Below are 15073 nucleotides of genomic sequence, written 5' to 3' on the forward strand. Positions count from 1 at the left end.
GTTTAATGCCAGATTGTAGTGCTTGTGACTGCTGAGAAGGAAAACATTCTCCTTCTACCTGCACTTTTGCACTAGTATATGTAAAGAATGTCAGCTGTGTAGGGCTAAGAACTAGCCTGTTTTGCCCAGTTTGAAAGGAAGTTAATGCTGTTCCCTGGTAAGGCCTACCCTGTGAGTGTTAAAACGGTGGTATAATCTAGGCTTCCTGTTGAAAGTGGATGACTTTCCAGACTGAAGCAGCTATTTTTGAAGTAATACCTCCCCTATAGCTGTAAAAAAAAAAAAAAAAAAAAAAAAAATCTGGCTCTATTTAGCACTCTTTATTTCAGGGTATGAAGGTGGGTCCGAGCTGTTGACTTTACTAGGATACGCTTTAACATTCTGGCTAACCATAAAAAAAAACCTCTGCCAGTAACAGTTTCTTCCTTGAACTGATGTTCTGAGCAGGTGTTTCTGGTTATGGAGAAAAGATCTTCCTTGTGTAAGAATTATTCTTGAGACCTTGTTGCCTCCTAGAAGAGGGCTCAACTCCTGCAACTAATAGATGTAAAATATAAAGCAAAATTATGTGACTACTAATTTGTTTACAGCAAAGTACTTGAGATTCCAAGAGCTAATGTGGATACTAACAAAGCATGACCTGTTGGTAGAAGATGGAATACACCTTCAGGTTTCTACTCTTGTAGTTTGAAATTGAAGCTAGTGGTACTAATAGGATCATAACTCTTCCTTGCTGCACTTTTATTGGAGATTTCACATTTATTCTATACCCTTAACATTTTAACAGGGGAATCCAAGCACTTGCTACTCTGCACACTTCCAGTGTAAAGCTAATGACACCAAATCTGTAACCTATTTCTAGCTTTAAACACCAGCACTGTTCCTCAGTTCACTCCTTAACACTGCCCAGGCAAGTGGCTCCCTTTCTAGATTTAAAACTTAAGTTCTTCAGGCTTCTGCAGGTCTTCACTTCAAACAGAAGCAAATAGTTACTGTGAAGCCACTGTCACAGTATTTGTGTGTCGGGCAAAACCAAGAGAAGCTATAGAAATTCTGCTGGAGACCTTCTCCATGAGCCTTCCAGATCAGAGGTTGGGTAAGAACTTGTCTGTGGCATTTAGCATTGGTCAGCAATTAGTTCTAGTCAGTCTTCTAGACTGTCTGATTCATAGCTAGCTAAACCTGTCTTGTGGTACTGACCCTTGATATTAATGCTAATACTTGTAACTTCTTCAGGTCTGCAATGAGAACTCACTGTTTAAGAGTGAGGCTCGCTATCTGGTGCGCAGGAAGGACCCTGAGCTCTGGGCAAATGTTCTGGAAGAAAACAACCCGTTCAGGCGGCAGCTTATTGACCAGGTACAGCACAAAGGCTAAATTTTCAGTATGAGGAGACCTCAGGATGTCTCAGAAACATTGTGGAGCATTAAAGTAGCTGTTTTGCCCACAAGGTCCCTTGAGGCCCCATCTCAACCATATAGAAATTTCTGAGAGTTTTGAGTGGCAGGTATTAATTCTGACCTTCATGGTCAGAAAAGCTAGTTACCAGTAAGACATCATTTCTGTCCTGTGGAGTGACCTACCTTTAGTGAATTTGCTCCCTACACAGACCGAAGGTGTGACTTTTAATAGCTATGTCCTGTATAGAAGTAGCTCGCTCTTGCTGTTTATGACAAAATACTCTCAAAGTTCTGAAGCCTTAATTTGTAGTTCACTGGAATATGTTGGCAATTATCTCATTTAGGGAAAACTCTTAATACTCTCCTGCCTTCAAATCCAGGTTGTCCAAACAGCTTTATCAGAGACACAGGATCCAGAGGAAGTTTCTGTAACTGTTAAAGCTTTCATGACGGCTGACCTGCCTAATGAATTGATTGAGTTATTGGAAAAAATTGTCTTGGATAATTCTGTATTCAGTGAACACAGGTAAGAGGAGAGCTTTGTCCACAAGTTTAGCCTATTCATTGCCTTTGTTTAGGTTGTGAAGTGACCAAAGTTATTTGTGGGTCTCTTGGTTGCAGGACCTAAGCATTCTTAAATGTGTAGAATGAGGTAAAAAAGCAAAATTTGAAGTGCTCTGTGCTTTAAGAACAGAGCTAGTTCACACTATGCAGTTCACAGTGATGTGTTAAGAGAACACTGATATTGATAAGCCTTTTCTTTTTGGAAGGCAAATATCAGTGCTTCTCAATCTGGGGTTGAAAGGTTGTTGCTAGTGACAGCAAGTGGGTGTATTTTTTTGCATGTACAATATATCTCACTTAAGCAGGCGTTACCATGCACTGCTTATAGCCTATGCCTTCTGTTAACCAAAGGAATCTCCAGAATCTGCTGATCCTGACTGCCATTAAGGCTGACCGCACTCGTGTGATGGAATACATCAATCGACTGGATAACTATGATGCCCCAGATATCGCAAACATTGCCATCAGTAATGAGCTATATGAAGAAGCATTTGCTATATTCAGGAAATTTGATGTTAATACTTCAGCAATTCAGGTGAGGTGTGGTTCCTGCATGAAGGTGTAGAGTGCTAGTAATGAAGAGAACGGAGTGTACTGTTACATTGATTCTCAAGGGGTGATTGTCACTTAAATCATTGAGACTTGAGTAGAGTTCCCATATGATACCAAGTTGCAGGGAGAAGTGGGATTATGTGCAAAGAATAGCAGAACAGAGTCAAAATAATGACTTCAGAGACTGGTCTGGTCAGAGTAATCAAAATTTTGGGATGTTGCACTGTACGCTTGGGGTGTGTGCACTGAATTTGATTCAAAGTGGCTACTTTGGAGACTCCTACTTGAAAGGTGCAGGAGAACCAAATGCTACTAGGCATTGTCTGTAGGCCAGCATTGACTTCTGTAAGGCAGAGGAGGAACATTAGCAACAAGAGTCTTATTCTGACTACCTCTACTGCATTGGACAGAAATGGCTGTTCTAAAAGAAGTTAGCTTCATATTGCTTACACAGAACACTTGAAGAAAGAGTTCTGTTAGAAAGGACAATGTTACAAAGCTTGGATTTTTAACTTGCAACTTCAATTTCAAACAGGTGCTGATTGAGCACATTGGCAACTTAGACCGTGCTTATGAATTTGCAGAGAGATGTAATGAACCAGCAGTCTGGAGCCAGCTAGCCAGAGCACAGCTCCAGAAGGACTTGGTGAAAGAAGCCATTGACTCCTACATAAAGGCAGATGATCCTTCTGCCTACATGGAGGTTGTTCAAGCAGCTAATAGAAACGGTAAGGCAAAGCATCCTCAAACTTAAGATTGTTTGGATATGAGCTAGGTTATTGCATCTACATTGAGCAGCAGGGATTCTTATGAATTCTGTTTCAGAGGAAATGGGAGCAGTCAGTGTGTGGAATGGATGAATCAATGTTTAGTGGGATTCCTGTCAATAAGCTTGTCTGTGTCGCTACACCAAAGATAGACCTTCCTGTGGAGATAATTTGGACTGTTACTATTTCAAGTATAGCCAAGTATAATGTATTTATTTAGCTGTATGTGGCAGAATTGCTTGCCAACTGGATTCTATAATAGTTGCAAGAAGTTCAGCCTTATATGAAGGTGATGTGGTGTTTAGCAGGGACTTCCTTAATTCAAATGCAGATGGCTTAGTATCATGGTGGAAGAGATCCTCAAGACTGCTAGTGAAGACTGTTCCTAAGGTGGGCAAGGTGAGCGATACAGAATGACTAAACAAAGGATCTTATATATCTCTTCTCTCTTCAAGATAACTGGGAGGACCTAGTCAAGTTCTTACAGATGGCCAGGAAGAAGGCTAGAGAATCTTATGTAGAGACAGAACTTATTTTTGCTTTGGCTAAAACTAATCGTCTGTCAGAACTGGAGGAGTTTATTAGTGGCCCTAATAACGCCCATATACAACAGGTATGTCTTGATCCACAGTTCCTGTGTGTGAATGACTTGCTGCTTAGCTGACTTCTGATTTTTGCTGTTATCTATGTTTATCTTGGGACTCCTAATCCAGGTTGGTGATCGCTGTTATGAAGAGGGGATGTATGAAGCAGCAAAATTACTCTATAACAACGTATCTAACTTTGCTCGCCTGGCATCTACCTTGGTGCACCTTGGAGAGTATCAGGCGGCAGTGGACAGTGGCCGCAAAGCCAACAGCACAAGGACTTGGAAAGAGGTAACTTAAACACATGTTTATTAATGGTTTGCAGAATGTGCTGTACTGTTGCTTCTGAGCATGTTGCTTTAGCTCTGATAGTAGCTTGCTAACTGTTTCTGGCTACAGAGTATGTCTGTAGATTTATAAGCTGTCCTCTTGTCCAAGATAACAAAGCTTAATTTCAAAACACTGTAAAAAGAATGGCAGAGATGTTAATTCTAGAACTAGCATTATGGAAATATCTATTTGGAACTGTACGTAAGCCTCAAATTTGGTAAAGCTTTGGTAATTAGCTTTCCCTTTAAGGAGATGAAGCATTGCAGTATTCTCTTGTTGACTATTTGCCAACTCTTATTACAGGTATGCTTTGCCTGTGTGGATGGAAAAGAATTCCGCTTGGCACAGATCTGTGGCTTACACATAGTCATCCATGCTGATGAACTTGAAGAGCTGATCAGTTACTATCAGGTTAGATCACTGTTAATATCCTAGAACACTTTAGACAGCACACTTGTATATGCTAGTAAAGTGGTCACAGACAAAACCCGATACTGTGTGGGGCTGATCGTTAAATTTATTCTTCCTCCATCTCCCAATAGCTGCATGCATTTTTTTCTGTAGTAAATGGAAGGATGATAGTTTTCCCTGTCCCTTCTTTTACAGTTCTGTTACCTCACTGGAATCATGTCTTGCAAAGCTAAGTACTCCCATTTGGAGAGAAAATCAAAGCATATTGAATTTAATTAAATATGCATTTTAGCAAGCTTTAAAGTGCCAGTTGGTCATGAATTTGCAATTAATCCTTATTTTCCTAATATCCAGGATCGTGGCTACTTTGAAGAACTGATTGCCCTTTTGGAAGCTGCTTTGGGCCTAGAGCGTGCTCACATGGGAATGTTTACTGAACTTGCCATCTTATACTCCAAATTCAAGCCTCAGAAAATGAGGGAACATCTGGAGCTCTTCTGGTCTAGAGTTAATATTCCAAAGGTATGCAGTAGGGTAGCTACACTGCAAGTGCAGGTGGGAAGCTGTCAGTGAATCAAACTGATATTTTTTGTTTTATCAGGTGCTCAGAGCTGCAGAACAGGCTCATCTCTGGGCAGAACTTGTATTCCTCTATGACAAGTATGAGGAGTATGACAATGCAATAATTACTATGATGAACCATCCCACTGATGCCTGGAAAGAAGGGCAGTTTAAAGACATAATTGCTAAGGTAAGTAACTAGTTAACTGAAAGTGTTGAAAGTTTCTTTCAGAACAGAGGCAAAAATGTACAATAGAATTGCTGTTTAGAAAATGAGTTTGCTTAAGCTACTACTCAATTTTCCTGCTCTACTTAAAAGAACCTCCAATCAGTTTAGCAGAAGAATTAATCTAATCTTATACTCTGTTTTTTGCTGTGCAGCACATTCTGTTGAGTGGCAGCAGCTAGCACAGAATGTTTTCAGAGACTGCTCAAGATCATAGGTCACAAGCAAGAGGCGTAACCTCCTTAATACCTTTGAGCTGACTGCTGTCTTAGTCTGAGGCTGTAACTGTTCTTGAAAGATCTCTGCAAATGTTTTCAGCTGTTTCAGTGTCAGAATTGGGGTGGGCAGTCCCATGAATACAGCAGAGAATAGTGAATTTATGAATAGTTTAGACAAGATTTGAGACTGAATGCATTCTTGTTGGTCTTATGGGTTTCAAGGCAACAACTTAGACTGGTTAAGGCTATAGCCTTTACTGGCTTCAGGAGTTCAACAAATGGTCACACTAACTGTAGTGGGCTACCTGTGCCAGGATGTCTTAACTGTGGATGGGTTAGAATTGGTTTGTACTACCCCTGGTAGTTTGTGAGTTCACTGTCTGGAAGCAGATGGTACAAGAAGCAGTCATAAGATTGAATAAGAATTCTGCATGTAAGTGTAACACTTCTGACCTCTAGAAGGAAACTTCAGCTTTTATTTGTCAGATAAACTTTATGCTGAGTTAAGTGGTCTGAGCTAAGCACCTTAAGCTTACTTGTGTTTGAACTATTAACTAGTGTCTAACCATGCAGGTGGCCAATGTGGAGCTGTACTACAAAGCCTTGCAGTTCTACTTGGACTACAAACCTCTGCTGATCAACGATCTCCTGCTTGTATTATCTCCACGACTGGATCACACCAGGACAGTCAATTTTTTCTCAAAGGTGAGTTTTTGGGAGATAGTAGATGAACAAGAAATCTTCTTGCTCAGGGTAAAACACTCCAGTCTCTGGCTGGAAAAAAGGGTTGGTATCTGTCAAGTAGCTTTGCCTCCACTATAAAGGACTGAGAAGCAACCCAATCCTGGCTTGATATGGGAAACACTGGAAGAGTTAGCATAGCTGGCCTAGGAAGTCGTTTTATTTTACTTCTGGCAAAACAAGATGCTTTGTGCTTACTGTCAGGACCCTTCAGACAAACTCTTGCAATAACAAGTGGGAACCTGCTTCAGGACTATGAAGTGTCAGAATTGGTATGCTTAATCTTGTATTGGAAATGTCTTAATTCCAGGTTAATCAGCTACTTCTAGTAAAGCCTTATCTGCGTTCAGTCCAGAACCACAACAACAAAGGAGTTAACGAAGCTCTAAACAACCTTTTAACAGAGGAGGAAGATTACCAGGTGAGCCCCACAAAATAGATTGCTAGGCCTGAGGGATGCTTCTTTCTCCAACAAAAAGAAGCCATAGTTTGGTTGTTCCTCAGGTGACACAGAGTAATTCCCTTGAGTAGAAAAATTTTTCAATGCAGTGGTGGGGGGTGGAATCAGACCCTTTGTGGGCAGGAGTCTGGAGACATTGTGATTTGCAAGTAAAATAGATGCCACAGTTGTTGTTCTCGGAACAGACTTCACAAAGGTCAGTATCAGGTGTGTACTCTACTGGGCAACACTTCTGTAAACAGATTTGCTTCTGGCCCCACTAGCTGCTATTTGGAAGAAATGCTTTGTCTTTTAAAGGTAACTAGCTTTTATGTTCTGTCAAGTAAAGTCAGTATGACCAAGTTTGCATCTTGCTTTATTAAAAATCATCTTTTGGAGAGATGCATGAAAATAAGCAGGGTAAGCTGTAGCCATAGTACCAACATCCAGCTGGAAGAACAAACATTTGTGCACCATGCTTAGATGCTTCTCTACTGTATTTCTTGCCCTACTACCATCTGGAAGCATGTGTAACATCTCTCTCTCAAACAGGGTTTGAGAGCTTCCATTGATGCCTATGACAACTTTGATAACATAACATTGGCTCAGCGTCTGGAAAAGCATGAACTAATTGAGTTTAGGCGTATTGCGGCATACTTGTATAAGGGTAACAACCGCTGGAAACAGAGTGTGGAGCTATGCAAGAAAGACCGTCTGTATAAGGTGAGTTAATGCAGCTTGTTTCCCTGACTGTCAAAAAGAAGTATGAGCTGTGAAGCATAGATCTCCTAGATACTGAATGTGTTTTGTTAGTTTCAAATTTGGATTTCTAATTAGCCTTAGCCCTTCACTTGAAGTTTAAGGAAAGACTCTCAGAGCAGAAGGGTTTGCAATTTCAAATTCACATCTTAAATCTAATTTCATAATGTTCTCCTGTACTCGGAGATCTATCTATATCAATCAGTGACATCTATACAGTTTTCTGTATTAGTATGGAATGTCTTCCATAGAACTGAAGACTTAGGCCCTTGTAAGAGTACAGATGAAACATGATTACAGTGGTATAGTCTTCAAGCCTGTAGTGAGTTCACATGGGCCAGTTTTTGCCTACTGTGTAGGAGAGCTGGCAAATAGTTTTCTGTCTTGCCACATAGCAAGCAGTTGATGCAATAATCTCTTCTGCTCTGGATAATCCTTAATAGTTAATGTTGAGGTAGGTGGGATACCAGAAAGACTGTTTATCCTCTCTGCTACAAAACTAAGCAAAAAAATCTCATCAGGTCACTTCAAATACTAAGGAAAGCCTGTTGGATAGTGTTCATACACTCAGTTAAGTCCTCTTCTTTTGAGGCAACCCAGATACTTGTATGTACTGTAGCTTGGCCCCTACAGAACATGCCTGGTGTGGTGTTAAAGACTAACTTCATGGTATGCCAAATACCTGGCTTACCTAGCTACCAGTAACATGTGCATAAGGTGTAAAGCAAGATGCTGACAGGCAAGGGTCAAGCTTAACTGTTGTTCTTTTCTGTAGGATGCTATGCAGTATGCTGCAGAGTCCAAAGATGCAGAGCTAGCTGAGAAACTGCTTCAGTGGTTCCTAGAAGAAGGCAAGCAGGAGTGCTTTGCAGCCTGCCTTTTCACATGTTATGACTTGCTGCACCCAGATGTAGTCCTTGAGTTGGCATGGAGGCATAACATCATGGACTTTGCAATGCCTTATTTCATCCAAGTGATGAGAGAGTACCTTACCAAAGTGAGTATTGCATAGGCTAAAAAGTTAAGACTTCTAGTCTGCTGGATGATTAGCATTATGCAAACCAGAGCTCTCTGCATGTATTTGGAATATTGTTGTTCCTCAGACTAAGTCTTCTGTGAAGTTCTGTGGGTTTAATAACTTCAGGCTAGCTAGCAAAACTTATAAATAGATGGCTTGGGACTTGAAAGAGGTCTAGTTAAATTTTTGCTTTTAACAGTGGGCGTAAGCAACTATGTGCTTTTCAGAGCAGCTCCATAGTTGATGAAACTGAAAACTTGATGAGGACAACCTGTATCACTTATTACTTCATTTAACTGTAAAAGTACTTTGTTTTCTTGTTATGGAGAATATAGCTTTTGAGTAACTAATAGTACATGCTATTCCTACATCAGCCATAGGAGTAGACTGCTGAAGATCTTTTTTTTAAAATGGAAAACAGAACTTCCAATGTGTAGTCTGACTGTACAATACTGATACCAATAGCTAGTCCTCAATTCAGAGAGAAGAGAGATTCTGATCATGTATGGTTCTGAAATGCTTGTCCTGAAACAGCTCTAAGATAGTAAGCTAAGATCCTTTCTTAGAAGGCTCTAGGGTTGCATAGGACATCACAGTAAAGAACTTCATTAAAATGAGTAATCTAAAAGTGACTGCTTCTGGTTGCTTCTAATCAAGTCATGTTAAGTATTCCCCTCTGAATTTTCTTGCAGGTTGATGGGCTGTTCTATAAGGTGACACTGATTTCAAACTCTTTGTGTTCATTTGTGTCCCTCAATATCCTAGGTTTCTTTTACAGGAATCTAGGTGTAGCTTCTGCCAGAAGAGCAGTGTAATTTAGCTCTAACTCATTTTCTGTTCACTTGCTAATGCTAAAAGGTTAACTATTCACAAGCAACTTGAAAATCCAACCAGACTCTGCTCCTCTTCATGGGAAGTGGAAGCAAGCGATTGAGGAGGACTTGAGTGTTTGGGCTCCTGTTCGCTATATTACAGATATCTTGTGGCAGGGAGGATATTGTTCATAAGTAAACAAAAGCAATTGCCATGTAACAGGATGTGTTCTAAGTGCAAATTGCTTGTTATGCTGTAAATTACTGAAGTGTGCAATCTTTCAGGCATGGTGAGTTTTAATAGTAGCATAAAGGTTCTGTAAGCTTTTTGCCTATTAGTATGATGAAAGTACTTGCACAGATCTTAAACACTTCTTCCTCCTCGTATTCTACTGAGGAGAAGCTTGCCACACAAGTTCAGCTGAACTCTTCCATGCAAGGCTTAGGTCTAAAATAATGGTTTTTAAACTGCTGGTTGGATTTACAAGTAGTCACATGTACTAAATACGGGATAACTTGCCAGAAGGAAAATCTGCATGGTGAAAGTGGTTTACAGTGGAACTAATTTAGTCTGAATTAACTGCAAAACATGGAATTAGAGAATGGGCTTTATAAATGTGGTATGTCTAAAATTGTCACGTAACTAACTTCAAAAGTACAAAAGAATAGACTAGTTTATCAGTGGGGTGTGTACATCTTCTAGAACTTATCTATCTTTTATGCATAAAACAGTGTTAAAGCACAGAATATCCTGTGGCCCAGAAGCGGCCAGGCACACAAAGTATGACAGTCATTTGGAAACCTTTTGAACAACTTCACTTCTAGGCAGCAAAGCAGACATATGTTTAGGCTTTCCTGGAGAGCTTGCTCTTGTCCCTTCTTCAGGATGTCAGCTCTGGGCATGCTTGCTGTTCTCCAACAGAGGGAGTAACTGCACTTCTGTAAAAAGTTCCTTAATGCTTTAGGGGCACTAAAGAGGAAAGTCTAATCTGAGAGAGTGGGAATTTCAGGTTGTAAGTAGAGTCATACAACTAGTTTGAAACTGGTAGCTCTCAATTGCTTTGATCCATAGTAATATGGATAGCATGTGTAGCACCAATATTTAGTGTTACCCTGAAGAGCTGTTAGGCTGATAGCTATAAACGAACCAGTTAAAGACCTACTGCCACTGAAGTTTTTGAGTTGCAGACTTCAAAAAGCCCAGGAAACTGTTAAACACCAGATCTAGATAACATCTCTGAAGTATAATAGAAACCCCTCTTGCATCACGTCTCAGACCAGATATGATTCTTGCAGTGGGAAAGGAGGATGAGGAGCAGCTGAAATATGGCATTGGGCTACATTAGTACTGCCTGTATCTGGATGTGAAGCTGTGTGATTTTTATGCCTTGCAGTCTTCAATTTCAATGGTTCTCTTATGGAAGATGCAACTTGTTAAACCTGAGAGAAGGAAGCTACTGTTGCCGCTTGGATTACTCCCACCACTCCCAATTCAAAGTTGTGTTCAGGGCTCCTGCATTACTGTAGCACTTTCACAAATGTGTTTAGCATGAACAGAGCTTTATTTGGCACAGCACTGGGATCTGTATAAAGCTGATAATACTAGACCACTTTCCATGATGGTTCTAGAGTTTCCTTTAGAAGAGTCTATGTGAATACTAATATGGTAAACCAGTACTCTGCAGCCCAGGTTAGGCTGTAGTCCTAGATAAGATCAAACTTCATGGGTCTGGAATATTTGCACATATCTGGGTGCTCTCGTTGAAGGGGAGAGGGGTTGCAGGTTAATATGTAAGTGTAGATTAGGCCCATTTGAGATGATGTTTGGAACTGCAATACGATGGGCTTGTTTTCTGGGTCACAGAGTTAACAGTGACTAGAATAGGGCCCCAAAAAGTGTTTCACTTGAAGGTAATGATGATCTCGGCTACATTTGACAGCTATTGTTTATTGCAGTAAACTTAAAGCAATTGGGAGGGCAGGTCTACAACATAGCTTGCTGGGAACATGCAGACTTTTGTAGTCTCCAACTTGGACTAATAAAAGGAACACTTGATAGCTAAAGTACCAGGCATGAAAAGCCTCACACGATGGTGCAATTCCTAGACACAGCCTTCATACATCTCCTGTTCACTTCAATGTAGGTGGATAAACTTGATGCTTCTGAAAGCCTAAGAAAAGAAGAGGAACAAGTAACTGAACCCACTCCAATAGTATTTGGTAGGTGAAAGACTTGGTTTTAATTGATTACCTATTGTCACTCTGGTCTCTCTTTGTGGAGGTAACTTAAATGACTACCTCCAGTCAAAGTAAACTGGTTTTAACTAGGTAGTAAAATGGTTCTCTCTGCTAGATTAACTGCATAGGTTGTTGAAGTGACATCTCAGTCTTGAAGTACTTCTCTTCAGCTAAAGTATTGCTCCTCTTACATGGCTCAGAACTCTAGCTTAGGAATAGTCTTTCAGTATGGTAACAGGACAGGGGATACCAAGGTGTGCACAACCCCAGGAATAACTTACAGAGCATGCAAATTCCTCCTGTTATTCCTGTCTAAGAGGAGTGAGTCTGCTTTCTGCTTTTCCAAGTAGAAAGGCAGACTGACGCTCTAGCTCACCCATTTTAAGACATGTGCAGCCAAAAAAAACATGGCTGTCCTCAAGTGTGCTGCTATTTTAGAAGCCCTTCTGAAGAGGCATTCTGCTAACAAGCACCTAGAAGTGGCTGGTAAGGGAAGGATGTGACTGGTTCACTGTCTGATGTAAATGTTAACCTGAATTTAACATATGCATGAGGCATGTGTGCTCCTAGTGATGAAGACAAATCTGTCAAGGTATGTTCAGGCCTTTTGCAGCACTCTCCAGACTGTAAGACCTAACAGACCTAACTATTTGCTTGAATTGCTTTACTTTTCAGTCCTGACCATGCATGGGTTAAATAGTATCAGTTTGTTTGGCTTTCAGTATGGTCTCTTCAAAACAAGCCATGTTTATCCTGCCCTCAAGATCAGCTGATACTCATCTTCCTTCCAAGTCCTGCCTTGCTTTTGTAGCTTTCTGGTAGCAAGAGCAGATGGCCTCAGTGCCCACTCTGTGGTGCGTGTTGAGTAATAGTGTGACTTGCTAGTGTATGCTTGCACAGTGGCTGATTTTTAGCTAAAGCCTCATAATCCTGTCCCATAGTACAGCTAGCATTAGGGAAGCTGAGGTTCCTAAACTAACCTTTTTTTTTCTCGTGCTTTTCTAGGCCAACAGTTGATGTTAACAGCAGGTCCCAGTGCAGTACCTCCCCAGGCAAACTTCCCATATGGATACACAGCACCAGGATTCACCCAGCCGCCTGTTTATGGTTTCAATATGTAACTAGCTCTCTGACAGACCTTCACTGTCTCTGTTCTCTTCCTTCCCGTCCCTTTTTAACTTCTCCAAGAAGTGTACAATGGTCCTAAGGGCACAGATGACCTTCTGTTGGCTGAACACACTTGCTGCCCGGCTCAGTGAGGAGACTTCAACGGGATGCCTGTTACTGTTATTTATTGATTATTGTCCGGTTACATTTCAACCTCTGAAAGGCAGCTTCTGTTAATGACATTGTGAGACTCTTGTCTGAAGTTAAGGCACTATTTCACTAACTCATATAGCAATAACTGCTTGAGGCCAGGGGGAAGAGAGCATATTTTTCTTTCTTTTGCAAAGCTCATTGAAGGCAGCTGGGAAATTGCCTGGCACCAAGTTGTTAAAGCTTTAGCTGAAGCTACTGAAGTAGCAGGGTTGTTAACAATTCAGTGAAGCATCTCGTTAATAATGAATTGTTGAAAGCTTGTGTACATCTGACTACCCCATTTTATTTGCAGTCTTACATGCAAAAGAAAATGGGCTTTCTAATATTCGTGCTCTGAATGTTTAGAGGAATATTGGGAAAGTTTCCTTTTCTGGACAATAATGCTGTTGGGGTTCAATGCTGTTGGAGTCTGTTCTATATTTTCTGGAGTAGATCTGAGACTTGAAGAAAATAAATCTTCTCATGCCAGAGAGCAAACACTTCCCAGATCCTTTTTGTTTAACAAGAAGAGAGCATGTTACTTACTGACGTTAAATGGTACTAAAGGAAACCTCAGCTATGTGTGGCAAGTGAACATAGGAGTGTGCATGGGCTGCCAAAGTACTAGAGATGCAAGAGCACAGTGTCAGGGTTGGGGAGGGGGACGGGACACACTGCTAAAATATTGAGGCAGTAGGGAGGGCCGTAATCCTGACTTTTTATTTGCACCTTTAACTGATTCTGGCATTGGCTTCCTGCCACACCATGTTCTGACCCTGTCTGGTGGGCAGAGTCAGCACCACCTGAATTAACGGTGCAGTGACTCAGTTCTGCTATGCTGCAGTAGTATCAACAGCGTGTCCATCACCCACCTCTTTCTTTGAGAATGCCAACAGGGATGTATTATTACTTTGTGCCACTTCAAATACATGTATCATTAACGTTTTATGTACTTAGATAACAATGTATAATTTATGGTTATGAATCTTGTGCTAATCTTGAATATTATAAAAGTCCAACTATAAATGTAAAACTGCAGTATCCACTGTGTGGTTCTAGTCTTAATATCTTGGGGGGTGGGGACTGGTTAGTAGTAATACACTACCACTAATAGCATCAGGTTTCTTAATCTGACAACTAAGGCTGCCAGGCAGGAAAAGAGAAACTTGTGCCAAAGTACCTAACATGGCTGGCTTAGCAATTAACTTAAAAGGGAGTTGTGGTCTCTTCACTGGACACATCAGCACATGTTGTCACATGTGGAGGTCATGCTGTAGGAGGCAGTCATATGCTTATATGACTTCATTCACAGGACTGGAAAAGCTTTTGTTCTGTGCTGAGGGAGATGCTGCAGTTAGTGTCTTCTCCACTAAAACACATTAATACAGCAGTGATAGTGGCAAGCTACACCTTTTCATACTGAATTCTACTTTGAACAGGGCAAAGCATCTTTCAATGCCAACCAGTGGAGACTGCCAGCGTTGTGAAATCACTAACAGCAGACTATCCTTTGGCACAATTCTAACTTGTATATTGTCTCCCTTGGTTAGTGCACTGTGATAGCAATGGCAAAGAGATGCGGTGTCAACCTTCCTGATACAGGCCAGAATGTTCCAAGTGTTGATGTAACATAATAACCTCAGTTTTGTACTGATCAGCACTCAATGGCTCAGCTTGAAATACTGAGCAGCTAATGAGTTCAAGCAAATCTGCACTCTGTCCAGACTTATTCCTAACAGGAATTAGCCAGGTAGCACACTATTTTCTAGACAAAGGGTACTTATATTTCATAACCAGTTCTTTGTGGGTTGAAAGGAATTTGGGTAAGTCAGCTGGAACTGAAGACCAGCTCTAGGATTAGTGTGACTGTAGGAGTTTACTTCCTCTCAACTTAATTTACTATGACTTTATAGCAACAACTACCAGCTGATGGTGGAATACACAGTAAACTGCTAGATTAAGTACTAGAACAGCTCATGACCTGTAGAGAATTGAGCTAGCCTGGGGATCCTGAATAGCTTCAGTCTAGAAATCTAATTACAGGAATGACTGAGTTCTCAAGGAAAGCAAAGCTGCCAGCTCTGATGAATAGTCTTGTTTTAGTTGCTCTCTTGGAATCTTAAGCTCTTGCTAATTATAATGGCTTTCATA

General features: G+C 40.8%; 1 protein-coding gene across 6 annotated transcripts in view; it reads left to right on the plus strand.

Annotated features, from left to right (window-relative positions):
* The window catches only part of CLTCL1 (clathrin heavy chain like 1), a 37238-nt gene extending 23275 nt beyond the window's left edge, over positions 1-13963 (plus strand). Inside the window, exons 18-34 of one of the 6 annotated variants that reach the window (XM_069795086.1) lie at positions 1237-1359; positions 1781-1926; positions 2316-2499; positions 3052-3244; positions 3739-3896; positions 3997-4161; positions 4504-4611; positions 4966-5133; positions 5213-5362; positions 6190-6321; positions 6668-6778; positions 7349-7519; positions 8331-8552; positions 9266-9286; positions 11530-11605; positions 12020-12109; positions 12629-13963. In XM_069795086.1, the coding sequence (XP_069651187.1) occupies positions 1237-1359; positions 1781-1926; positions 2316-2499; positions 3052-3244; positions 3739-3896; positions 3997-4161; positions 4504-4611; positions 4966-5133; positions 5213-5362; positions 6190-6321; positions 6668-6778; positions 7349-7519; positions 8331-8552; positions 9266-9286; positions 11530-11605; positions 12020-12109; positions 12629-12744 (2334 nt within the window). In that variant the 3' untranslated portion in view covers positions 12745-13963. Of the gene's footprint in view, positions 1-1236; positions 1360-1780; positions 1927-2315; positions 2500-3051; positions 3245-3738; positions 3897-3996; positions 4162-4503; positions 4612-4965; positions 5134-5212; positions 5363-6189; positions 6322-6667; positions 6779-7348; positions 7520-8330; positions 8553-9265; positions 9287-11529; positions 11606-11973; positions 12110-12628 lie in introns of those variants that run through there. The other 5 variants (XM_069795083.1, XM_069795081.1, XM_069795084.1 and 2 more) reach the window with 5 other exon arrangements.
* The last annotated feature ends 1110 nt before the right edge of the window (positions 13964-15073 follow it).

Source organism: Haliaeetus albicilla, chromosome 10 (genome assembly GCF_947461875.1).
Source record: "Haliaeetus albicilla chromosome 10, bHalAlb1.1, whole genome shotgun sequence".
Classification (NCBI taxonomy): domain Eukaryota; kingdom Metazoa; phylum Chordata; class Aves; order Accipitriformes; family Accipitridae; genus Haliaeetus; species Haliaeetus albicilla.